This window comes from Aspergillus flavus, chromosome 5 (assembly GCF_009017415.1).
Source record: "Aspergillus flavus chromosome 5, complete sequence".
Lineage (NCBI taxonomy): Eukaryota > Fungi > Ascomycota > Eurotiomycetes > Eurotiales > Aspergillaceae > Aspergillus > Aspergillus flavus.
The window spans coordinates 2,354,652-2,376,598 of record NC_092408.1 but is presented as its reverse complement, the minus strand read 5'-3'; the positions used below and the strand labels follow the sequence as shown (position 1 = coordinate 2,376,598).

The 21,947-nt window shown below is 46.6% G+C and overlaps 11 protein-coding genes across 11 annotated transcripts; 6 read left to right on the top strand and 5 right to left on the bottom strand.

Annotated features, from left to right (window-relative positions):
* Positions 1 to 273: 273 nt before the first annotated feature.
* On the top strand, positions 274 to 938 carry F9C07_2234288 (uncharacterized protein; the record flags this gene model as incomplete). The annotated part of the gene is made up of 2 exons (XM_041293024.1): positions 274 to 503; positions 560 to 938. 2 exons carry the CDS (start codon positions 274 to 276, stop codon positions 936 to 938), a joined length of 609 nt encoding a protein of 202 aa, XP_041147800.1.
* Positions 939 to 1,073: 135 nt separating this feature from the next.
* F9C07_2093600 (glycosylphosphatidylinositol anchor synthesis protein) lies at positions 1,074 to 5,283 on the bottom strand (the record flags this gene model as incomplete). The annotated part of the gene is made up of 13 exons (XM_071508881.1): positions 5,197 to 5,283; positions 4,882 to 5,151; positions 4,766 to 4,804; positions 4,553 to 4,703; positions 4,478 to 4,515; positions 4,311 to 4,423; positions 3,828 to 4,267; positions 3,728 to 3,772; positions 3,388 to 3,676; positions 3,198 to 3,325; positions 2,772 to 3,142; positions 1,679 to 2,705; positions 1,074 to 1,638 (listed from the first exon to the last, which is right to left on the bottom strand). The coding sequence occupies exons 2-13, from the start codon at positions 5,057 to 5,059 to the stop codon at positions 1,074 to 1,076; spliced, it is 3,384 nt and encodes a 1,127-aa protein (XP_071364458.1). The 5' UTR covers positions 5,060 to 5,151; positions 5,197 to 5,283.
* Positions 5,284 to 8,136, top strand: F9C07_2163969 (Zn-finger transcription factor). The gene is made up of 7 exons (XM_071509314.1): positions 5,284 to 5,773; positions 5,897 to 6,109; positions 6,173 to 6,244; positions 6,305 to 6,621; positions 6,727 to 6,832; positions 6,887 to 7,112; positions 7,165 to 8,136. Exons 1-7 carry the CDS (start codon positions 5,626 to 5,628, stop codon positions 7,670 to 7,672), a joined length of 1,590 nt encoding a protein of 529 aa, XP_071364457.1. The 5' UTR covers positions 5,284 to 5,625; the 3' UTR covers positions 7,673 to 8,136.
* A 252-nt stretch (positions 8,137 to 8,388) lies between these two features.
* F9C07_6083 (transport protein particle complex subunit) lies at positions 8,389 to 9,203 on the top strand (the record flags this gene model as incomplete). The annotated part of the gene is made up of 4 exons (XM_041293023.1): positions 8,389 to 8,606; positions 8,701 to 8,818; positions 8,915 to 9,004; positions 9,072 to 9,203. 4 exons carry the CDS (start codon positions 8,389 to 8,391, stop codon positions 9,201 to 9,203), a joined length of 558 nt encoding a protein of 185 aa, XP_041147797.1.
* Positions 9,204 to 9,397: 194 nt separating this feature from the next.
* F9C07_6084 (malate dehydrogenase, NAD-dependent) lies at positions 9,398 to 11,222 on the bottom strand. The gene is made up of 9 exons (XM_041293010.2): positions 11,101 to 11,222; positions 11,012 to 11,043; positions 10,831 to 10,941; positions 10,669 to 10,756; positions 10,223 to 10,600; positions 10,080 to 10,164; positions 9,887 to 10,031; positions 9,688 to 9,824; positions 9,398 to 9,513 (listed from the first exon to the last, which is right to left on the bottom strand). The coding sequence occupies exons 1-9, from the start codon at positions 11,111 to 11,113 to the stop codon at positions 9,507 to 9,509; spliced, it is 996 nt and encodes a 331-aa protein (XP_041147796.2). The 5' UTR covers positions 11,114 to 11,222; the 3' UTR covers positions 9,398 to 9,506.
* Positions 11,223 to 12,464: 1,242 nt separating this feature from the next.
* On the bottom strand, positions 12,465 to 13,310 carry F9C07_6085 (ribosomal L28e protein family-domain-containing protein; the record flags this gene model as incomplete). Its single annotated transcript, XM_041293009.1, has 5 exons — positions 12,465 to 12,642; positions 12,735 to 12,859; positions 12,928 to 12,951; positions 13,060 to 13,154; positions 13,259 to 13,310. 5 exons carry the CDS (start codon positions 13,308 to 13,310, stop codon positions 12,465 to 12,467), a joined length of 474 nt encoding a protein of 157 aa, XP_041147795.1.
* Positions 13,311 to 13,799: 489 nt separating this feature from the next.
* F9C07_6086 (uncharacterized protein) lies at positions 13,800 to 14,241 on the top strand (the record flags this gene model as incomplete). The annotated part of the gene is made up of 2 exons (XM_071511430.1): positions 13,800 to 13,854; positions 13,922 to 14,241. The coding sequence occupies 2 exons, from the start codon at positions 13,800 to 13,802 to the stop codon at positions 14,239 to 14,241; spliced, it is 375 nt and encodes a 124-aa protein (XP_071364456.1).
* A 659-nt stretch (positions 14,242 to 14,900) lies between these two features.
* F9C07_6087 (spliceosome-associated protein 49) lies at positions 14,901 to 16,077 on the bottom strand (the record flags this gene model as incomplete). The annotated part of the gene is made up of 3 exons (XM_041286420.1): positions 14,901 to 15,569; positions 15,618 to 15,993; positions 16,058 to 16,077. 3 exons carry the CDS (start codon positions 16,075 to 16,077, stop codon positions 14,901 to 14,903), a joined length of 1,065 nt encoding a protein of 354 aa, XP_041147794.1.
* A 216-nt stretch (positions 16,078 to 16,293) lies between these two features.
* On the top strand, positions 16,294 to 17,172 carry F9C07_2163956 (TOM complex component Tom7). The gene is made up of 5 exons (XM_071509313.1): positions 16,294 to 16,524; positions 16,587 to 16,633; positions 16,695 to 16,723; positions 16,791 to 16,827; positions 16,889 to 17,172. The coding sequence occupies exons 1-5, from the start codon at positions 16,498 to 16,500 to the stop codon at positions 16,908 to 16,910; spliced, it is 162 nt and encodes a 53-aa protein (XP_071364455.1). The 5' UTR covers positions 16,294 to 16,497; the 3' UTR covers positions 16,911 to 17,172.
* Positions 17,173 to 18,901, top strand: F9C07_2284979 (FAD carrier protein). The gene is made up of 3 exons (XM_071510732.1): positions 17,173 to 17,625; positions 17,762 to 18,004; positions 18,082 to 18,901. Exons 1-3 carry the CDS (start codon positions 17,436 to 17,438, stop codon positions 18,663 to 18,665), a joined length of 1,017 nt encoding a protein of 338 aa, XP_071364454.1. The 5' UTR covers positions 17,173 to 17,435; the 3' UTR covers positions 18,666 to 18,901.
* Positions 18,902 to 21,443, bottom strand: F9C07_2284978 (uncharacterized protein). The gene is made up of 5 exons (XM_041293008.2): positions 20,756 to 21,443; positions 19,847 to 20,700; positions 19,722 to 19,775; positions 19,473 to 19,646; positions 18,902 to 19,406 (listed from the first exon to the last, which is right to left on the bottom strand). The coding sequence occupies exons 2-5, from the start codon at positions 20,609 to 20,611 to the stop codon at positions 19,068 to 19,070; spliced, it is 1,332 nt and encodes a 443-aa protein (XP_041147792.1). The 5' UTR covers positions 20,612 to 20,700; positions 20,756 to 21,443; the 3' UTR covers positions 18,902 to 19,067.
* Between the last annotated feature and the right edge of the window lie 504 nt (positions 21,444 to 21,947).

Genomic DNA, 21,947 nt, shown 5'->3' with positions numbered 1-21,947 from the left:
AACAACGCACTCACTGTAGGTATCCAAAGGAGGACACACACACAAATAAAAAAGAGAAAGAGAAAAAGGAAGAAAGATAAGGGATTGATTTGCTCTAAGGGCTGGCTCATGCAATTATCACGAGCCAAATCACGAGCCAAATAACGAGCCAAATAACGAGCCACATTTCGAAATCTAATCTCTCCAAAAGAGCAAAATCCGAAGAAAGGGGTTTGGCCTGATGCCGTTCAGCTGTGTGTGAGGTTACCTACTGTGTCATATGGCATAATCGAAATGGACGCAGAGAAGATTTACGCCGTGTATTCCATGCTTAAATTGGTATACCACCGCAATAAGAATCAACATAAGAAAACCAAATGGTGGAAATGGTTGTCAGTATTAAAGCGTACCACCTGGAACCTCGCGCAATCTCTTGACCGTATACAATCACCTAGCGGAGTGGCGGAATCTCCTGATCTATACAGACAGTGTCTTGCGAACCATGTTCTTCCAAGATGTTATCTGTGAGTTCCGGAAAAGAAGAGGTGTCACGTGAAAGCAGAGACTAACAATTAATTAGGGCTTTTTCGACAGTTGTGGCCGATGGGCAGTTTTCTACTCTTGGGACAGTGTTATTAGGCACATTGGCTTGCCTTGCAAAATCCACAGGAATTGACAAAGAAATGAAGTTTGCAGCTCAGACAGAAACCTTTAGGGTCGCTTCAACACACGCTAGGGTCGATGGTCTAGAAGATATTGGAGAGATTCTGCCTCGAAATAACGATTTGCCAGGTCTCGGGGAATTTCTAGAGAAGTCTTCTTCAGAGGTAGAAGAATGCCCGAAGTTCAGCCCGAAGAACTCGAACAAAATTACGGATTTCGCCGTAAAACAGAGTAAAAGCAAGAAGAGGAAGAAGAAAAAGGATGCCATTGATGACCTTTTCGATAGTCTCTTGTAGATCCTTTTCTTACAATCTGTCGGCTCTCGTTTTCTCTTGTCGATGACTCACCACACTCGTCACCATTGGAAGCACCGAGCGGATTTAGAGTTGTTTTGGCAATGATAACTCTCATTCAATAATAACGCAGAGAGCTCACCTCTTCATGAACAAGCGCCAATCGATCTCTCCTAGTACATTTACCACAATGTGGTTGATCATTGCCCATGCAATAGTATAAAGGTATTTAGGGGAGAAGACCGTCCAGATAAAAAGATGCGTCCTTAACGTCGTACACGCCGCCATAACCGACATTAAAATTGTTGCCATATGAAGAGTCAGGATGGTTACATGTGCCTCCTTTTCTTCCCGATTCTGCGAGGAACGGAGCAGCCTACTGGCTGAGACCCACCATATGGGGGCGGCCCAGTTGCTGATGAACGTCAAGGCACCGACGATAAAAACACTATAGGTGCCGATACCATTATATGCATTCGAAATGTCGACCGACGAAATGGCATTTGAGCCTCCAAATGCGTAAAATGTCACATATTGCATGAGCAGGGAGGTTATGGTTTGTTCCACGGTTGATAAACGCATCGATGCGAGGATGGTGATTTGTACTCTAAAAACTAGAAACGCGGGTATGTTCGTCACTTTCGATTGCATCAACAGGAAAAGAGTGAGAGTCTCGTGAAAGATGGTGCTCGGTGGCCCTTTTCTCTGTCAGGATCATTCGGTAATGTTTTAGGGATGAACACTTGCCTCTGCCCTTGTGAGTCGTTTCCCGGGCTTTTCCAGCGTACAAGGAATATATCATGAGAAGAGATATCCCACAAAGAACCATTCTTGCATGATAAAGCAGGTGCATTCCATCAGTCAACATGGCCACCGGCTGCAAGAACGAGTTACCGAGAAGTTCGGGAGAGTCGGACGCCGCTAATGATAACTTGAAAAGAAAGGCTGCCAGTGTCACCATACAACTAATAAAACGCCAAAGCACTGATGCAGGAAGGTCGAAGAGAAGATGCAAACAAGTATCAGCGTATGTCAGAATCACCAAGGCCCACAAAGTATGCTGATGAGAAGGAAAGAAGGACCCGGTAATGTCCGGCTGAGCAGCAAATTTCTGGCCTGTCTGATTCCATCTTCGCAGAACTCGATAAGACACTGCTAGCGCAGCTGCGCCAAACCAGGGAAGTGAGGGTTCAAATGGCCAATGGCCGTTCGCTGGGCCAGATTTTTGAATTGAATTGCCATGGAAGTGACCAGCATATTTAACATGTAGGTAAACCACCCATCCCATTGATATCCAGTACCAGAACTGCTGTTCTTCTTCCACGTAGCTACTTGCGAACATCATGGTGCTATAGCTTAGAATGCTAAACCCCAAAAACATTCCAGCCGGCGCGAAATTCACTAGCAGCCTTTTGGCTGGGAAAAAGGTAAGTGAGATAGCAAACCCGGAAATGGAAAGCCCGACATAGAGCCTTATAAGATCATAATCACTCGCAGCGCTGCTCATTAACTTCTGGGCATTCCTCAAAAACAGCAGAAGGGCAGACTCGATCTCCGAAGAGGCTTCACTATCGTGATTAGCACCTGATCCATTGAGCGTCTCAAGCACTCGAAACCAAGCGCACTGAACACGCTCAATATCGATCAATGACTGAGAGCTACAAATGACAGGCATTAAATCAAATTCAAAGCTATAACTCGGAAACGATCCTTTAACGGCTCCCAGCAACTGCTTGGCGTTTTCAAGTAGCATATGAATCCGATGTGGTCCTGATGACGAGGTTAGGGGTATTGACTTAGCTCCTTTGTTTGCTCAGAAAGATAAGAGACCCTTACCGTGATCCCACATCGCAAGAAGCTCGGGGATAAAGACACCCAGGCTATTCAAGGGAATTGGTAAGCCTAGGAGCCCCGCAAGTGTCGGTGTGATATCTGTCTGTTCAACAGTATGGTAATACTGTAGGTCACTGAATTCTTCCGTTGGGCTATCGTTTCGAGTTTCAAGTCGCTGAAACTTGGGCGATATAAAAAGTAGAGCCGGTGAAGTCTCGCCCACAGACGAACCACCATGATTCCCAGCTTCGTTCATCCCATGGTCACCGCATAATACAAAGAGGGTAGTTTTGAGATGTTTCTCTTGCTCCAAAGCTGTGTACACCATGCTAACAACAGAATCCATCTCATGCTGCTTTGTTATCATGTATGGACTAGAGATGTGTCAAGAGAATAGTACAAAATCCAGCGGCGGTTGTAGCACCTTACCTATTAGGACCAGCTTTGTGTCCTATATGGTCAAGACCAAGGTAGTGCATTATGAAAGCTGACCAGTCATCTTGCAAGAGTTCATTGGGGATGTGGCGAGTCACATTATTGTCTACTTCTGTGAAATCCTACAACAAAGCTTAGCTCAGTCTATGACTGCAAGTCTGGCAGTGCCATTGGAGTGACTGACCGACACAAAGAAACTCGTAGTCCCATCAGCCCTGTGAAACATCCCAGGAAACAACTTCAGCCATGTGTCATCTCCATACATGACCAATTTTCCACCTTTTGCTTTCAATTGTGCTAACCATGTATCTTGGTGCATGAGAGTCGACGAGGTATCAGCCTCTGCAATGTTAAGTATTACATCAAGAAATGATGGCACGGACCCCGTTGTTATGGCTTTGAGCCGGGGCATTGTGACAGTTGGAGCACTAGCATAAGCAGTGAATGGAAGAGCAGCGCCTGACCGAATTAAGCTATGGAATTCTTGTCAGTGTGTGGGTTTAAACGACAATCCTCCTCCTAACCTCTGAGTGAATAGAAAGCCAGAGTGCTGGGAATAGACGAAATCGCTAGCATGAAAGTCAGCCTGAAGGAGTAGAACCTGAGTAAAGTTTGCGATCGTACCTCCGCAATGCATCAACTACCATAAAAATAACTTTGTCGAATACGCCCGGCGGAATTTGACCGCCAATGGTATGTTCATGAGTTGCAAAGCCCGTAAGCAATGTCTTATAAGGAAAAAACCCAGAGGAAAAGACGAGAATCGATATGGGGACGAGTATGTTGGCGATGAGTATCGTCCACTTCGATCTAGCAACCTTCATGGCTATTTCTCGGTGGCTTCTGCCACACGCTGGAGCAATTTCAAGCAAGTTATGTTGGCATATACCGTACCCAAGCTGACATGTCCGGGTCTGATACACTGTCAGTGTAACACTGAAAATCAAGCAAATAGTATCAACTTCAAAAGGGGGTATACCTACTTCGATCGGGCTACTGTATACAAAACTACCTATAACTAGCACACCGCCTTCTGTTTGAGGAGGTTCATCCGTCATGCGGTACTGCCAGGTGGCACTGCGAGTACTCAACAGGAAGAGGGGCTACGAACGCCTCTTGGACTACAGAACAGCAGAGGCTACATAAACTAGGCGGAGACTCTAGCCTCAGCTGACCTCTACTCGGAGGCAGGAAGATTTCTCCCGAATTTGATGGGTCCCCTGCGTGACGCTGTTGAGTTCATGAATTTTAATTGTTCTTATAATATCGGAAACACAATGAGATGATGTTGTAGATAACCCCGAACGCCAATCTAGTGTTTATGAAATAAATGGTGCCTAGAACTCTACCTCCTCTTCAGACCCTTCTTATTCTTGGACTGGTGTGGACGGAAGACAATAGATGAGCGGTTCTTTCTGTTGCTGTGGCGTTTATGAATCCGCCCGCCTTTGTGAGAGCGACCCTGGGTAGTTTTGATGGTACCGTTGTCAATGTCCATATCTAGAGAGACAGTGAGCCTTTTATGCAAGATGAATTGACTAGAGAGCGCATGTGAGACTGACCTTCACTTGTTTGTGATATCTTAGTCCCTTCCTGGCGATCTATATAGCGCAATTACTTGGTGAGTTCTCGCCAAATATATTTAACAATTCAAAATAAAATCAAACAGAAAACTTACCCTTCATGTTCAGCTCCATATCTGGTTTCTCTTCATTACTTGGTTTTGGCTGGGAGGCAAGCTCCTGCAGCTTAGCAGAGAGTCTTTCAGTTCGTGCATCAACAACTGGCCCAAAGACTGTGGCTCGCAGTTTCGCTCTATTGCGCTTTTGGACACTCGCTCGGACACTCTTTGCCATCTCGATGATAGAAGAAAATAAGGAGGAGAAATCACTGAGATAAAAGTGTAAACTTAAATTATAAGGAGCTTTATAAGAAGCAGAGGAAGATTCTGTGAATGTGTTAGGCAATGAAATCTATTCGGTCTTTCACTTACTTCTTGTACTCAGTCTAGGTTTTTTTTTTCTTCCCTTTTTGGATTAGCCGCTCTGAAGCATAAATCTTCTCAGTAGTTACTGTTGGCGGTGGACATCTTATGTCATCCTATCGGAGGTCCTTTTCTCTCCTCCGCAATCATCGCCGACCGGCCCAGTCGCAAAGCAATCCCAGCCGGGGTGTGTGTCGACCGAAGCTCTGTCCTTTTCATTAAATCAGTCTCCTGGTAATATTTAAAATTGAGGTTTATTTTTGGAACTTTATTTTATCTTGTCTCCTTTTTGCCATCGCTAAACTAAGGAAAGAGAAGGATTGAGATGTCTTTTATCATTGTCGCTAGATATTGCGCGCCTGTTTTGGAATCACCTCTTGAAATCCTTCTTACTCTTTGAATGCTATAACAGCCGACTGCCCTGCCCTTACTACCATCATGGCCTCTGTTGGCCAGTCATCCGAGCTTCAAAGTGTGGTTGCTTTGGTGAAAACAATGACGAACGCGCAGCTCAAGGAGATACTGAGAAGTGAGGGGCTCGCTGTTTCTGGAGTAAAAGCTTCTCTTCAGTTTCGAATCATTGAATGTCTGTTGCCCTTGTAGTTTCTTGGTTTTGTTTTCCGGACAGCGGGGCTTCCAACAGTATTCGCTTGAAGCACAAAAGGTTGATCAGATGTATAGAAAGCTAACAGTTTCTTCGATCCGCTAGTCATTGAGAGACTCAATCAAGGAGGACAGATTGAGCGGTACGATAACCTGAAGAGAGCCGTGTACGCCACGACACATCGATCAATGCCACAACCTTCAACCCCACAGTCATTACCTAGTCACCAATATCATTCTTCAGCTAATCAACCCTTGTCAACACAACAACGACCATCGCCATTGAGCGCGCCGATGACGTCGCATGGGCTCACTTCTGGTATCCTCACAATGCCAATTTCCATGTCTTTACATTTGGGGGCCAATTCTCATTTTCTTCTAGGCCGGTTAAATTTCAAAGAAAGTCCTTTCTACACTGTTTTCCAGCAGCTTACACCTGTTGTGGAATGCAAAGGTGAGCTATAGGTTATCACTGCTCAGTTTACCATGTCCATACCCATCTAATATCGCAAAGTACGCGAACAGACTAGGGACAGTGTAGAACTTAGAGTGGTTCTCAACCAAGATATGGCTTCTAGGCTACAGGCCGATCCGAACCTTAGGGTAATGGTTTACTGTGCTGCAGATACTGGGCTTAATCAGTATACGAAATCGGATATTGCTTTCCCTCACCAAGTTGAGCTGAAGGCAAATCTCGACGAGGTGAAGGCTAACTTGCGAGGGCTCAAAAACAAACCAGGTACGACGAGACCGGCTGATGTAACCGACTATATTCGCAAAAAACCTGGATATCCAAATCATATTGTTATGACCTATGCCCTCACTACAAAGGCAAGCGTTGAACTCCGGTTAATTTGTTTATTCCATGTCCTTTCCCTTTCCATCTAGCACCCTCTTAATTCTGATATTAGGCATTTAGTGCTGACTTGCTATTAGAGATTCTTTGTGCTTGTCAGTCTTGTTCAGCGGCATCCAGTTGAGGAACTTGTAGCTGAGTTGAAGATGAGGAAGACAATCTCGAAAGACCAAGTACTACGAGAAAGTATGTTCGTTCATCTTCGGTTTCTATTAGAGGACCAATTTTAAAGGCCAGCAGTGAAAAGCAGAGCGGATGACACGGACATCGTTGCAACATCTAGCGTCATGTCATTGAAGTGTCCTTTATCTACTCTTCGAATCGCGGTCCCCTGCCGCTCGGTAATATGCACTCATAATCAATGCTTTGATGCATACTCTTTCCTGCAATTGCAAGAACAGGCCCCAACGTGGTCGTGCCCTGTGTGTTCTAAGGCCACCAGCTTTGAGTCATTACAAATCGATCAGTAAGTCCAACGTGGAGCGGTTCTGGTTCTAGTACTAGTACTGATAATACAGGTATGTTGATGATATACTTCGCTCAACATCTACAGATGTTGAACAGGTTGTAGTGGAGCCAGACGGCAGATGGTCAAATCCCAGAGTCGTCGACGCTTCAGAAGCTGGTGGAGTTACTCCTGAGTCAGATGATGACGATTTAATAGAGATAAAGGAACTTGGAAATACGCCCGTTAAACAGGAATCTCTTCCAGCCGCGAGTTTATCTCTACAAAGAACCCCAGCTCAATCACGGGAGCCTTCGTCGACATCATCTGTCGCTCGTTTGTCAACAAACAAGCGTCCTGCAACCCAAGTGATTGACCTTACTGGGAGCGATGATGATAATGACGATGGTTCCCCTGTAAGACCACCGAAGCGGCCAGCTTTGAACTTGCTAAATCGATCTTTACCCCGGCAAGAATTTCAAAGTTCATATAACACTGCTCTAGCAAATGGCAAGGCTGTTCCTCGTGCTGGTCAGACTAGTTCTGAGTCTGCAAGCCAAACAACTGGCTATAATGCATAATCTCACTTTTATCAATTTTAGCATCTAACGGTGTCGCGGCGCATTCGGTTTACGGTGTTTGATAACATTGCATAAGTTCAATTGGAGAATGAATTCGTTCACTTCCTTTTCGAATATGGGATATATCATACTCTACGTTTTATCGTTTGTTCCTCTGGCCGCAATGTAGCAAGTCCTCGTCTAGCATGGGTCTTCTCGAGAAGCATAAGTTTCGACAAATTGTTTTAAGGGAGAGCGAAAAGAGACGTATTTATGTTTTATTAACGAGGCCTATGCATGTACCTCCTAAGTAAACTCTTAGCATGACGATAGTGCCCGGCGTGGGCGGACGAATTCAGGCGCATTAGATAAATGAGTTGATTAGTTACCTTAAGCGTTTGGACAATTGCTTGTGAGCCGGAGAGGTCAATAAAACCAAATTCAATTGAGGCTGGAGCGGGACCGCTGCTGCCGACCATCTGTACTATTTAATCAACGGAGATAAATCAGCCGCAGCCGCATGAGGTAACAACCAACCATCCTTCCGTCGCCAATTCTCTGCCACACAGTGGTGGAATTAAACTAGAATTCTTGTATGATTTTTATGGAGAGGTTATGGGATACGACTGCAGATTTTTTAAAGATAACCGTTATTACTACGCTCCAACCAAGTACGGACCTATCTTGGGCCCATCTTCATTCCACAGGGTCCAACAACGAACAAAAGCTCAACTGTGATGTCGTTCGATACACCAGCTCCGGATGAGCCACAAGCACGGGCTCTAAGCGCTTCGTGTCTTGACTTTCTCCTAATAGAGCTGGTACCTATGGCAGAACGCCTGGCGAAGGAACTTTCAGCTGATGATAAAACTCCCGATGATGATGAGATTAGGGAAACGACATTTTTCCGCCTTGAATCTCTTGGATACAGAGTTGGACAAGGCCTTGCAGAAAGGTAAGCTACGGTGCGGGGGGGCAAGAATACCCGCCCATTCAGTTCTATCTAGATCCAGGCTAACTAGGTGCCCTTGCGCTTATGCTCCCTGTAGATTCTCTCGAGACCGCCCTAGATTCTCGGACAATCTCGATGTTATAAAGTTCTTGTGCAAAGACCTATGGACCATTCTTTTCAAGAAGCAGGTCGATAATTTGAAGACTAATCATCGGGTATGCACATCCACGCTGCCATACAGACACAAGTTTATTGTCGCGCGCCAAACCCTGCCTCGAGAGAGAAGAGGGCCGACTGACAAGCTCTTACAGGGAGTATATGTTCTGACCGATAATTCATTCCGGCCATTTGCAAGGATGAGCATGTCTGTGAGAAGCGAGGCGGTGTCCATGGCTCAGGCGGTATGGGACCACCAGTTACTTGACCCCTTCATTGGCTCGTAGTTGCTATTGTCTAACCAAGCTCTAGTATTTATGGTTCCCGTGTGGTGTCATTCGCGGCGCTCTATCAAATTTGGGGATCAATACTACTGTTCAGGCCGAGACGGGTGAGCTTCCGGGAGCAACGTTTCAGATCAAAACAGTCCAACCCAAATCATGAATGGAGTGCGGACAGCTGGCCTGTACGTAATCGAAATGTCCATTCTTGCAGCTAATATAGCATTGAGGTAATACTGCAAGATGGCCTGAAAACCGAGCCCAGCAGCAGATAGACTGGGTAACCGAATCGGCTAGTACTCTACAATCGGGTCACAGGCCATTCTTCCTGCTCTTACAGTACATAGAGATGAGTGCGTGCAGGTATGAGTACAATTCGTTTCCATTCTGCCTGTTTCTGCTATCCTCTTTCACCGGAACGACACGATTCCACGTTCATCCATTCGTCTTTAAATCATCTTATGCTTCAAAGCCTATCTTGCCCAGGTATCAATGATTAGCGGGGTTCTTTCAGTTTCGTGAATTGCAAAGTAAGCCACCGAAAGTACGAGGTCCTTTCTGTGGAGACAAGAGTGCGATATAGATGGCAAATTACCGACTGGTGGGTGGGAATCCTGCATCTGATGAACGGGGGTGGGCGCGTTTACTTTGGTGGTGGGTTCTTAACGAAGTCGATGCCTTTCTCGATATTACCCTTAAGGCCTTTCGTGCAAACCTCGAGAAGCTTCTTTTCCTTCTCGGTCACGCCCTCAAGAACGTTGCTAGCCTTCTCTGCGCCATTAGTCTGTTTAATAGCGTTAGCCTGGCGTGATATGAACGAAGATTCTGTGAGGAGATGAATCTTACTCCTAAGGTTACAAGAGTAGAGAAGAATTCCACGCCAGTTGCCTTAACGATCTCATCACCGCCGGGAATTCCAGGCAGGTAGACGAAGGTAGGCTCGACAATACCCGTTTGACCCTTTGAAGCTTTGATTACACTCTCAGCGAACCTATGGCATGTTAGCCGCGAGTGCTCTCACGGTACGCAGCATCCCTACCTGTAACCGGCATAGGCCATAGACAAGGTGGCGGAACCAGCACCGTCCTTAGCTTGGACCACCTCATCTCCACCAAATTGGACGCCTGAAGCATAGTTAGTGCTTACAGCAAGATATTCATGAGATTCTTTGGGACAACCTACGGTGGATCAGTGCGTCATACTTCTCCTCGGGTATCTGAATTGCGGGGGTAGTCTTGCTGAAGAGGGGGACAATGGTCTCTCCAGAGTGGCCACCAACAACTGGGATTTGAACAGCAGAAGGATCCTTCTGGCCCGAGAACTCTTGGGTGAAAGTCTCTGCACGAACGACGTCCAGTGTGGTGACACCAAAGAGGCGCTTCGGGTCAAAGACGCCAGCGGCTTTGAGCACCTCTGCAGCAATAGGAACAGTAGAATTAACGGGGTTTGAGATAACCAGAACAAAGGCCTTGGGGCAGAACTCGGCGATACCCTTGACCAAGTCTCGCACTATGCCGGCGTTGATCTTGAAGAGGTCGTCACGGGTCATACCAGGCTTGCCTATCAACTATCAGAAAACTGGCCACCAGCGAACATACGAGGAGCAATGCGAAAGGGTAGGGACTTACGGGGAATACCAGCCGGGATGACAACAATATTAGCACCAGTAAGGGCCTGCTTCAGCCCATCATCTTTGGGCAGAAAACCAGAGATTTTCTAATCGCCCAGGTAAGCAAGATACCATTTTTCGCCTCTTCCATCGGGCAATTCGCATTGTGGCAGTAACGTACAGCGATAGACGAGATGTGGGATAGATCAGCAGCAACACCAGGGGTGTTCACAACATCGTAGAGAGCAAGCTCTTCAACTAAGGGACAGGTCTTCAACAGGAGAGACAGTGGCTTGGGAGATAGTCAGTATCGAACAAGGTCATATTGTGACCAGGGTTGTAAGGCGTGGGGATATCCATACCTGGCCAATGCCACCAGAAGCTCCAAGTACCGCTAACGTTTCGAGTTAGTACCTATGAGAGTGTCATCTGTTAAGGATTGCTAACTCACCAGCTTTGACCATGATGGACGAGATTCTCGAATCAAACAATTGAGTTAGTCTGTTCCGTTATAAGAGGAGATGGGTTAGCGATTTGGAAGGTTTGAAGAATAAGGAAGATAGAGAAATGGAGAGAGAGCGTCAGTGTGGGGTGGTGGTGGAGGGAGGAAAGAACACTGGGTTCAAAGCAGGGAAAGAGGGGTAAATAAGCTAAGAGGGGAGGAAAGGGGAAAGGGAAAGGGTGGGTGGGGGAGGGGTACGGAAGTAATCAAGCAGATTTAAATCAGGTATAAACCGCTCGAGATGGAGATCGTACGCCCAGTAGTAATCCTTCCTAAGGAGAATCCCTATATATATATATATATCCTTGCTTGTGTCTCTTGATTCCTCAGAGCGTCACCATGCAGGTATGATTATGACAGTTCCCTAAGTTCAATCACATGTGGAGAAAACCGCAATCCTGAGTCCGGAGTAACTAATACATTACCAGATCGTCATTTCCACAGCAATTATTATCATTTGACTAATACGAATTACACGGTTTCCCCAACTCTCCAGTACTACTGCTCAACAGATTCCGGGAATTTCCCGATGGCACTGCCTGGATATTGAGGGTTCCTGCACAGCCCTATGTATACTGTACAGTACGTCCCGTACCTGTCTCTCAGGTGCATGCCTACCTCACCATAGAATGTATGTAATGCCTGTCTGGTTGTGGTACATATATACACATACATACATGAATACATACAACAAACAAAATAGTACCCGAGCCATGGGTTGGATCCATGGAAACAATAGGTGATTCCTAATTACAACGTCCCTAACTTCCTACGGCCCCTCCCGATCAAGTCGACAGCCAAGACTCCGGCAATTCCTCTATCACTGGATCCCATTACTATGTCCGAGGACATCACCCGGTTTTGTACCATAGAGCCGTCGAGACCTCGGGAAAAGGCGGATGATCAGGACCTATCTACGGTTCATATAAAGCAGCTTGCTTATCCTCCCAAAACCTTTCGTCTCCGTCGGCCCGAACATCGGCTGTAAAGTTCTGTTAATCGCTAGAAGCACGTGCTAAATCTTGTGACCACAACACTAGCTGGAGAATGGGATTACAACGTAAGAGTTCAACCATTCCCCCGTCAATCGGACTAGACAAGGGTGGATGTCCGGGGGAAGGGATATTCATATCTCGTGATTCTTTTGTTTTTGTCTTTTTGGTTCTTTGAATCTCTTTTTGAACGGCATGGTGCACATTTGCCCCGGTAGCAGTATTGCTAAATTACATGGACGCTTCCGCCCTTGACCAGCATGGCGCCACTATGCTTGATGCGCCCAACCCTTGCGACTACTCGTCATCGAGTCCTATCCTTTATGCCGACTCCTGCTCAGCGGCCTTCCGGGCCTGAGCACCTCTAGGCTTCTGGGGAGGAGTATCCTTCTTAGGCTTCTGAGAACGGCGAATGGCGCTCACACGTGCAACAGCGTCCTCACGGAGGTCAGCACGGTAGCCGTTCTTTGCGGTCTTGTCTGCAACACCCTTGTAAATCCTAGCAAAAATGGCAGCCATCCAGTTAGCACAAGCACAACGTGATGTTCGGTTATTCACTCCATAGAGAGTGAGGCGATCGGTTCTGCTTACTTGCGGGTGGAGGCCTTGGGGCCAAAAGTCACGCGAACGGCGTTCTTTCCGGGCTGCTGGGCATTGCCGGACTTCTTGGTAAGAACAACAACGCCACCGTTCTCAGTGGGCTGCACACCAATAGCCTGTTATCGTGGGTTAAACAAGTCCGGGTATGTAATTCAAGTATCGGGTGGTCATAGGGCGAGAATACCTTGGTGTTGGCGTATCCAGCGTACTAAAATCAAGCGGTATCACTGGTTAGTCATCGGCACCCTGAGCTGGGAGAATAAGAAGCATGGAAACAGCCTCTGTATGAAAATCATAGACCTTGGGGCTCTCATACCTTGAAAGAGTGCTTGTTCTGCAGGTTCAAAGGGTCACGGGAGAACTGAGAGCCGCCGCCGCTGTTACGCTTGACCAGAAAAGCATTCTGGTTGCCTGTTCTAAAGATTAGTTGGATTTCCGAGGCATCAGATTGATTGACATAGATGGATGGAGAGTAGGTAGGAATGCCGAGTACGGAGTAGAAGAGGTAAACGTACGGGTGAGCTGCCAGACCAGGTCGCTGGAAACGTTCTGTCTTTGGGCGGCCATTGTAAATTATCTCTTTCAGGCTGGTGGATTGAGGACGGATCGAAATCAATCGACACAAAGGCTGGTATACTGAACGGTGGATTGTGTGTGCCAGCGCCAAGAATGGCTGTCCGCAATCTCGCTAAGCGGACTACTTTAGGTATAGCGCCTGAGAGCAGGGTTGCTGCCTCAGATCGAAGGCAGCAAAGAAATGTTCAGCCACAGACCCACTTGCCTCTTTCTGTAGCCTTCCCAGTTCTCCCCGTGACTAGTAGATCTCCCCTAGGCTACCGGGTTGTCCTGGTTCCATCTTAAAGCATCATATGCTGCTGATGATGGCAGCTACCTGCCAGCCGAGAATCCCTCATTCATGAATATAGTAAAGAGTTTTGATCACTTGCGCTTCGCAACAGTTTACCGCTCACATCCAACATTCGGGAAGCCATTAACGTCATCTCCCACTGTCTTTCGTTTGAACAGCCTAGCAGCCATCCAACTGACCTATTTGCCATGGCATACTATCTTCTATATTTTTTGGCAATCTCTGTTGTGGTTTGTGGTACAGGTATATTGCACTCAAGCAGAACCAAAAAGTAGTTACGAGTCTGGATATCATGCTGACGAGTTCAAAGTCCTCTATCTTACACGGGCCCGATGGCTGTCTCTAGTCCCAGTTCCTGATTACATTTACGACCGCCTACCTTCTAGCTTCGCCGATGACCTAGAGGCGGGGCTGACATCAACGCAGTTTGACCTCTCCGCCAACATTGCAGATGGTGACACTAGGGCTGGGTTGGATAACCAAGCTAAACGACAAATCATGAAGATCATGAAACGCCAAAGGATAAACTTTGATGAAGCTCGCCGGATATATACCGAGCAGCGTTTTGCTAAGAATAATATTGGTCCCGACGGCCGGCCCAGGGACCCCAAGTTTGTTTCATTCTCCTAAGATGGCGTTGGCCATGAGACACTTGTTGTACGGTATTACATCAAACCATTGATTTATCTTTTTCCTTTCTTCATTCTTTTCCTTTTCGAGGGCACTGGCAATATGACTGCTAAATTCAGATCAGAGTTCTTTGCATTTTCTCTGACTCTTTTCAAGCAATAAATATCATTAATGCACAAAGTCAAGTACCTGCTATACACACACAGGGGATCGACGTTCGTGATCGCGCTCTCGCCCAGCACTTTATTTGAAATAGCCTTGCCTCTGATTCCCATTGTCTTTAGAATATGAGCTTCAAGAGGCCTGCCTATATGCATTGGAACCACGGGACCTATTTCATGCAATGTCTGCACCCAATGAAAGGTGCAACCATGAACACTTGAAGAGAGAACAAAAGGAAGGTTCTATTATACATATGTTGTAAGTTCCGCTAACTCTGAGTCCAGTACTGGAATCGGAGTTATTGATAGGCCGGTATGCCCCCCGTATGAAAATTGGGAGTCTGGTTCATACCAGTTTTCATCGGTATTCGCTTCACGCGTAGCTTTTCGAGCCTATTTTTGGATGAAATGTCACGTCATGCCCAACTAGCCCCCCTGTTAACCTAGTACTCATCGGGTAGGGTCTGACTTCCAAGCTAACGCATTTGCGCCGAATATCTAGCGCCCCCGACTGTAGGCTGGCTGCTGAAATCCTGGGGGTAACGGTGGCGGGGGGGCGGCATTCCCAGTAGGAGGGCCAAAGCCGGGAGGAGCGAAGCCTGGAGGTGGCGCGGGCTGTGGAGGAAAAGATGATTGCTGACCCGCATTGTTAAAGGCTGGAGGTAAGAAAGCCTGCGGTGGACCTCCATAGCCAGCTTGTGAAGGTGGAGGCCGAGCTGGCAAGCCTGGTGGTGGATTTGCCAAAGGTGTCGCAGGTGGAACAGACCTGTGGTGTTGCGGGGGAGGCACATTCGAAAAACCAACATTAGGGGTTGCAACGCCTCTGCCCATCCCTAGGTCCGGAGGACCAGTGCTGATCTGCCTAGAGCTATCACCATTGGCCATGGCCGGGGGCACCATAGGGGTCCCTGAACCTGAGAACGGTGATGGTAAAGGCTGAGTCGGCGGGCGTACGTTATGCTTGCGGGCTTGCGCAGCTAACATCCGCTCAGCTTGATCACCATGACGTTCACCCTTGCCATCTTTCTTATAGGCGTATTGTACCGAGACCTGTTTATTCATAAGGTACTGGCCATTCATGTTTGCTATGGCGGCATCCGATGATTCAAAGTCGCCGAACGACACAAATCCATAGCCCTTTGATAGATTATTGTCATCTCGTGCAATCTGCAACAAGATTAGCTCACACCTTTAAGGGCGGATAGTCGACATTACCTTTGGTAAATTGATCAAGTTCCCAAATCGACTGAATGTATTATAAAGGACTTGCTCCGTGACCATGGGGTCAAGGTTCCCAACAAAAAGTTCCGCGCCGATTTCCACCGACTTCTGCTTGTCAGCAGACGCTTTGTTCACGCGTATTGGTTTCCCATATAAACGGATGCCGTTCATTATTCGGGATGCGTATTCTGCATCCTCTTCGCTGATGAATTCAACAAACCCGTAACCTTGGTGGGACTGTGTGACTCGATCTTTTGGCAGGTGAACATTAACGATGCGCCCTGCCTGCAGCATCAACTCCCATACCAGGCTATCTGTGACCCTTTCATCAAGGTTCCCAATGTAGACGGTGGCCTCTTTATCCTGCTCCCTATAGCATCCGTTAGTATTTTTGAAAATCTCGCAACTCTGAAAATGGGGGAACAGTCACTCACCAATGCCTTGCACCGGACATGGCGTCGCTTACGTAGCGTAGCGGTGATCGGCTGGTACACGACTTAGCAGAAAGTAGCTAGAAGATAGTACGTAAAATTGTTGGTAGTATGGTACATGAATTATCGGATAGTTATTATGGTAAACTGAGAAGTGACGAATCAATCTTTAACAAAGGCGGGAGTAGGATGAATACAATGATCTTGAGTTGGGGTATCGGCGGCAGCTGTTTTTAGCCCCCGAAAAGTTTGAGCTTTCGCCATGTTTCTTCCTTCTCCGCCAACTATTTTCCGCTTCCACTTAACTGACAGCCTTTCCGTTTGCTTTGGAAATTCTACCCTCAAACAATTTACCAAGAATTGATCCTCCTGAGAAATACTGTCCATCGCCGTCTTTCCCAGTGAAGCTCTCTTGACACCGACACATACTCGTGACTATCGCAATGGTTCAGTTTTCGGAAGAGACCAAGGTTAGACATACAATCCTCAACAAAACCACATAACGACCGCTGATGATTTTCTTTCTCACTAGGAGCGCATCTCCAAAGTTATTGATGTTTCAAGGGTCGCTATTCACTAGTGAGTCGTTCCACACCTTTCAAGCTATATAAGATACGATAAAACCTGACTAGGCGTGCAGCGGATATCTACCCTTGATTGTTTATCTCGGTATGGGGACTTTATTTGATTGCGACATGGACGTTCTGAGAACTACCTGTACTGATTAATCTGATAGGTTATACGTATAGCGAGCCCAAACCATCTTTGTTCAAGTATAACGAACTCCTTCCTTAGCCTACGCGATACCAGAATGGGAGCTGATGTCATGGCTAGGTTATTTTCACCGCTCGCATAAAGTGAATGAGCTCCATGATAACAAAGAACAATCTGTAAGGGCTCAGAGGTTTTTGTTTTTCTGTGATGCCCTTTTCGCCTACAACCGGGGGGTCTTCAACTCATGGCTAAGTGGCTAGTGGGAAGTCTATCTTGTTCAGTCTGTTGTGTCGAAGATTGGGAGCTTCTACATTGACATCATGTATTTTTAAGGACTTTTTTTATTTATATCAGGGTACTTTCTGGATGATGAACATATACGAGCTGTGCTTCGATCTGTAAAGGTTGACTGTCAAAGGTGAATAAGTAAGCGTGGAATACTAAGAGAAAAACGGACTTCTTGGATAACCGACAGGCCCTGAGCCTTCCGACCATTCCTTGTTCGAATTATTTGACTGGACATATGTCCAAACTAAATCGCAGCCATTTCGCCATTCGTCTGAGAAAGGGCCTTGTTACTTATAAATTGACTACTTTCCTGATCTAAGCGCGAACAGGCAACTTCCGCTGCCGAACCGTAATCGGACCGAGGGAGACGAAAAAGTCGATGACGGGACCAACCCTTCATCACTCTACTAAGCTATACGAACGCAACCCAGGAAGGAGTAATAAAAGGTTCATGAACGGGCAGGATGGCTTGTCGTCGTCCTTTGTGGAGAGCGTAGCGGGATTTACGGCTGGAATTGTTTCTACGTTGTGCCTCCATCCGTTGGATTTGATCAAAACTCGACTACAAGGTAAGTCAGTCCTTGTGGTATACACATGCAATCCTCTACTCCTATTTCTACCCTTCAATTGATCGTGTTGACACTCGCTTGGGATGGATGGGTGTGTGCGATGGTGGCTAAATCTTCTCTCCCCTGAATGACTTAGTTGACCGATCCTCATCCTCTCGAGTGGGTGGCTCGCTCCACGTCGTCCGCAGCATATACCAGAATGAAGGCGGCGTTGCAGCGTTCTACCGTGGACTGACGCCCAACATCATTGGTAACTCGACTAGCTGGGCCCTTTATTTTTTGTGCTATGGTAATATCAAGACTGCGACGCGTACTTGGCGCAGCTCTCGGGAGGAAGATCTTACCTCCTCCGATTATTTTCTTGCCTCAGGGGCCGCTGGTATGCTAGAGCCCTTAAATTTGTCTCACAAATCTGGATGTGGTGGTGGCTGACTCAGATCGGCTCTTTACATCAAGGCATGCTGACATCTATATTGACAAATCCTATCTGGGTCATTAAGACTCGTATGTTATCGACCAGTTCTAGGACGCCCGGAGCGTATGCGTCTTTCACTACTGGTGCCTCACAGATCTATCATTCAGAGGGTATTCCAGGTTTCTATCGTGGCCTCCTTCCAGCTCTTTTTGGGGTAAGCCATGGTGCACTTCAGTTCATGGCTTACGAGAAGTTAAAACTGCACCGAATCAAAATGTCATCTGCGACGGTGTTTAACGATGGCTATGCGGGATCGGCACAAGTGCGGTGGCGAAGACTCGGTAACCTAGATCTCTTCATCATCTCTAGTCTCTCGAAGATATTCGCCGGGTTTGTCACATATCCATACCAAGTGTTGCGGTCCCGGTTGCAAACCTATGATGCTCATCTTATCTACCGGGGGGTTCAGGATGCGGCTTTGCAGATCTGGGCCAGAGAGGGAGCGGCCGGCTTCTACAAGGGTTTAGGGCCAAATATATTGCGGGTGCTGCCAAGTACATGGGTTACCTTCCTGGTGTATGAGAACACCCGAGCATATTTACCCGAACTGATTTCACGCGCATAGTGCGCTTCTGTCTTCGAAAAAACAGCTCTCATTGCCAAGGTCTGCGCATGCAGATTCAAGCCAAGAGGTATGCTAGCTGTACTATTGGCTTGCACTTGAAAGGTCGAGGCATATCAAGCGCTCGCAATTCTGATACTGCTCCCTGTGGCGACGCGTTGGATATTCACCTACCAACGATGCATATACAAAAGATTAAAAGATTTGTACCAAGAATTACTCAACACCAATAGTTTTGGATAGAATTCTTTTTGTGTAAACTGGCCGACAATGCTGCCTCGATCGCGGAGAGGCTCCCATAAACATCCAACATAAACAAACCTGGTATCGTAGAACAATCCGAATACATTGCAACACACAGCCAAGAATAAGTAGAAACAGGATCGAACAGAAGACCAGTACGGCTCAATGATTTTGTCTATCAATATAATAGGCCTCCGCATCCTCCTCGTCACTACTTGAACCCCCGGTGTAGACCGATGATTCCTCATAAATAGGGCGTTGCAGCTTGTCGTCATTGTTGCCTAGGGTCTGGTGTCGTTTCCCAGGTCCTGACCTAGAGGTAGGGGAGATCCTACGATCCTTTCCACGACCCTTTATTCCCTTGTTGCTATTCTTGTAAAGAGTGGCAAAGTATTCCCACAACTTTCTATCTTGCGGGCTCATGGGGTCACCTATTGTTACTTGGGAGAATTTCAATGTCAAATCCCGCAATGTTGTTGCGTGAAACTTATTCTGGTGAGACTGTCCAACCGGTTAGATACGACATAGCTAATTTATGCGAGTACTAGAATGCATGGGTCATCGCACCTTGAGATTGCCCAGCTGAGTAAATTGTTTCCCGCAGTCGTCCAACAGACAGGTGAATGGCTTGGCATGCTGGTGTGTGATTTTATGGGCACGGACATTGCCGCGCTGGGCAAACCTCTTCTGACATATATCGCAAGAGAAAGGTTTCTCGCCAGTATGACGTCGCTGATGGGTCTGTTTGTGAGCACCTGGGTTAGAATCTGTCTTCTCCCTCTAGCATAACAGAACAGATTGTTCAGTAGAGCTTACCTTCAGATTGCCTAGCTGTGAGAAACGTTGTCCACAAGAAGGTTCCTTGCAGATCTGTCAGTGAAAATGGTCAGCCACTGGCTCTGCTATAATCACCGGCAGGTTGTAATCTTCTTCCTACTCACAAAAGGCTTGTCTCCGGTGTGAGCCCGAGTATGAATATCCAAATGAGTCTTTTGAGCAAAGCTCTTTCCACAGTGTGGAAGGGTACAGACATATTTGCGCTTCTTCCCTGACCGAGACTGCACTTCTTCAGCCATCATATTGCACCGGGTATTGCCAGACGGATGAAGAGAAAAGGTCTGCGGATAACCATGGCATCCCCTGTGTGTTAATTGCTGTAAAGGCGGCAATGACTGCGTGTTCGGCGGCTGGACACTATTTCTGGACTGGATTGCTTTCATCAGTATATCGACCTCGGTGGTGAACTCGATCTCGCTGACGCTAGGGCTCTTGCTTTGGGCAGCTGCTCCGTGGGTCGACGAGCGGGCCATGGGAGTCTGTTGTGTGTTTGAGCTGGGATCATTTTTGACCAACGGATCTCTAGATACGCGATTGACCGCATTTTTCGCAGGACGAATATCAGGGATTGACTGGACAGGTGGTGGCTCTGACGATAACCGCATGGGCTGAGAGTTGATCGATTCGTGGCTGGCCACGAAGAACTGAGGATAGCTGGGTTGATGGTGGTTATGGTGGTGATGATTGAGTGCATGGCCAAATCCATAAGCGGTCGAGGATGACTGGTGAAATGGCAGTGGGAATGACGCTGCTGGGGTTGCATAGAAGGGAAAGTTATGACCAAGATTGGAGGTCATCATCCGACGCGGCGCAACAGCGCCGATTGTATGACCGGGGAATTCATAGGACACAGGCTCGGCTGTTTCCATCTCGGGCGAGATTAGAAGCAAAAAATTATGCCCAGATCACCTGCCCTAGGATCACTTCGTCTTTGCTATCTACTCGTCTCTTGTCCTCGCTGTCTCCATGTCAGCTCTCACGTTCATATGTGACAACAACACGGGAAGACTTACTGATGGGCTTTCTTCACAGACGAACCGGTATTCAATGGTCAATGGTCAACAGCGGATTGCGGAAGTTTCTGCGTCGACGTCTATCGATGCTAGAGGAAAGAAGCAAATAGAGCGGGAACAAGCAAATAAAGTATAAAGTGTGAAGGTGATCTTCCGATGGTAAAAAGCAAATATCAAAAAGGTCGATCGGATAGAGAATCTCAAATTCTCCGCAGTTCAGAAGGCTCAGAGGACTGCGTATGAAACGATAATTATCGAGCAAAGATCAAGAAAGGAAGAAAGAAAGAAAGAATCAAATAAGGGAAAAGAGAATGAGAGTAAAATATAATGGAAAGGAGAGTTGTTGAGTGTGATGAACGACACTGGACAGGATATTGTTCGTAATGATAGTAATGAGTATGGAAGCAAGTTGTTGCCTTTTCTCTATCTCTCTTCTCTTCTTCGTCTTCGTCTTTGCCTTCTTCTTTTCCCTTTTTAGTATATGTGTGTTTGTTATTTTTGTTTGTTGCTTTTTGTATGATATACTAAACCCTTGGGTCTTTTGCACTCACATCCACATTAACATACGTGACATTCTATCTGTTGGTGGTGATCTAGAACTAGATATACATATACCTTTATTATAATATTTAACTAAGTTAATCTTTAATTCCTGTTTTATTTTTCCCTTATTCTATTCTATTTTGAAAAGGAAAAAAAAAATTAAAAATTAAATAAAAAATCCTTTTCTTTTCTTTTCTTTTTTTTTTTTCCCTTTCTTTTATTTTTTCCCGCCCACACTCCTGCTTGGAGGTCCCAGAGCAGTGGAAGCAGCGGGGGTGGACAACGACAGGGATCCAGCCTGTTAGCTGAGAGTTAGCTGAAGGCTTCATCTGGATCACAGAGACCAACACCCGGAAAAGGCTAAGTGTTCCAACAGTACTGTACTTACTTACGTATCTATCGTACTGATGATGTATCCATGCCAGTCCATACCATACATATCTAGCAACAAGACACTGGTACATAGATACCGTGCCTATACCAGCAGTGTGTACTGTGTACTGCACCAGTGGAAGATAAGGATTCATTCACCTTGTCAGATACTCGAAGGCTGCCTAAAAAAAAAGATAGATGACTTGATTCTCTGCCAGACCTCTAGATTCTTCTCCCTCCTTCCCTCTAGCTTCTGTTGTAAAGAGAGTATGAAGTA

What these genes read in the sequence shown, in the direction of transcription:
- F9C07_2163969 (XM_071509314.1), top strand. Translation starts at nt 5,626, where the DNA reads ATGGCCTCTGTTGGCCAGTCATCCGAGCTTCAAAGTGTGGTTGCTTTG. An exon ending in CCTATGCCCTCACTACAAAG is followed by an intron (nt 6,622 to 6,726) that starts GCAAGCGTTGAA and finishes ACTTGCTATTAG; the next exon opens with AGATTCTTTGTGCTTGTCAG. An exon ending in GAGTCATTACAAATCGATCA is followed by an intron (nt 7,113 to 7,164) that starts GTAAGTCCAACG and finishes CTGATAATACAG; the next exon opens with GTATGTTGATGATATACTTC.
- F9C07_6084 (XM_041293010.2), bottom strand. An exon ending in ATGGCCTATGCCGGTTACAG is followed by an intron (nt 10,032 to 10,079) that starts GTAGGGATGCTG and finishes AACATGCCATAG; the next exon opens with GTTCGCTGAGAGTGTAATCA. An exon ending in CTACTCTTGTAACCTTAGGA is followed by an intron (nt 9,825 to 9,886) that starts GTAAGATTCATC and finishes GCTATTAAACAG; the next exon opens with ACTAATGGCGCAGAGAAGGC.
- F9C07_2163956 (XM_071509313.1), top strand. Translation starts at nt 16,498, where the DNA reads ATGGTTCAGTTTTCGGAAGAGACCAAG. An exon ending in ACCCTTGATTGTTTATCTCG is followed by an intron (nt 16,724 to 16,790) that starts GTATGGGGACTT and finishes TTAATCTGATAG; the next exon opens with GTTATACGTATAGCGAGCCC. An exon ending in CCCAAACCATCTTTGTTCAA is followed by an intron (nt 16,828 to 16,888) that starts GTATAACGAACT and finishes TGTCATGGCTAG; the next exon opens with GTTATTTTCACCGCTCGCAT.
- F9C07_2284979 (XM_071510732.1), top strand. Translation starts at nt 17,436, where the DNA reads ATGACGGGACCAACCCTTCATCACTCTACTAAGCTATACGAACGCAAC. An exon ending in GATCAAAACTCGACTACAAG is followed by an intron (nt 17,626 to 17,761) that starts GTAAGTCAGTCC and finishes TGAATGACTTAG; the next exon opens with TTGACCGATCCTCATCCTCT. An exon ending in TCTTGCCTCAGGGGCCGCTG is followed by an intron (nt 18,005 to 18,081) that starts GTATGCTAGAGC and finishes CTTTACATCAAG; the next exon opens with GCATGCTGACATCTATATTG.
- F9C07_2284978 (XM_041293008.2), bottom strand. Translation starts at nt 20,611, where the DNA reads ATGGAAACAGCCGAGCCTGTGTCCTATGAATTCCCCGGTCATACAATC. An exon ending in CACAGCTAGGCAATCTGAAG is followed by an intron (nt 19,647 to 19,721) that starts GTAAGCTCTACT and finishes GCTCACAAACAG; the next exon opens with ACCCATCAGCGACGTCATAC. An exon ending in CTCAGCTGGGCAATCTCAAG is followed by an intron (nt 19,407 to 19,472) that starts GTGCGATGACCC and finishes CCGGTTGGACAG; the next exon opens with TCTCACCAGAATAAGTTTCA.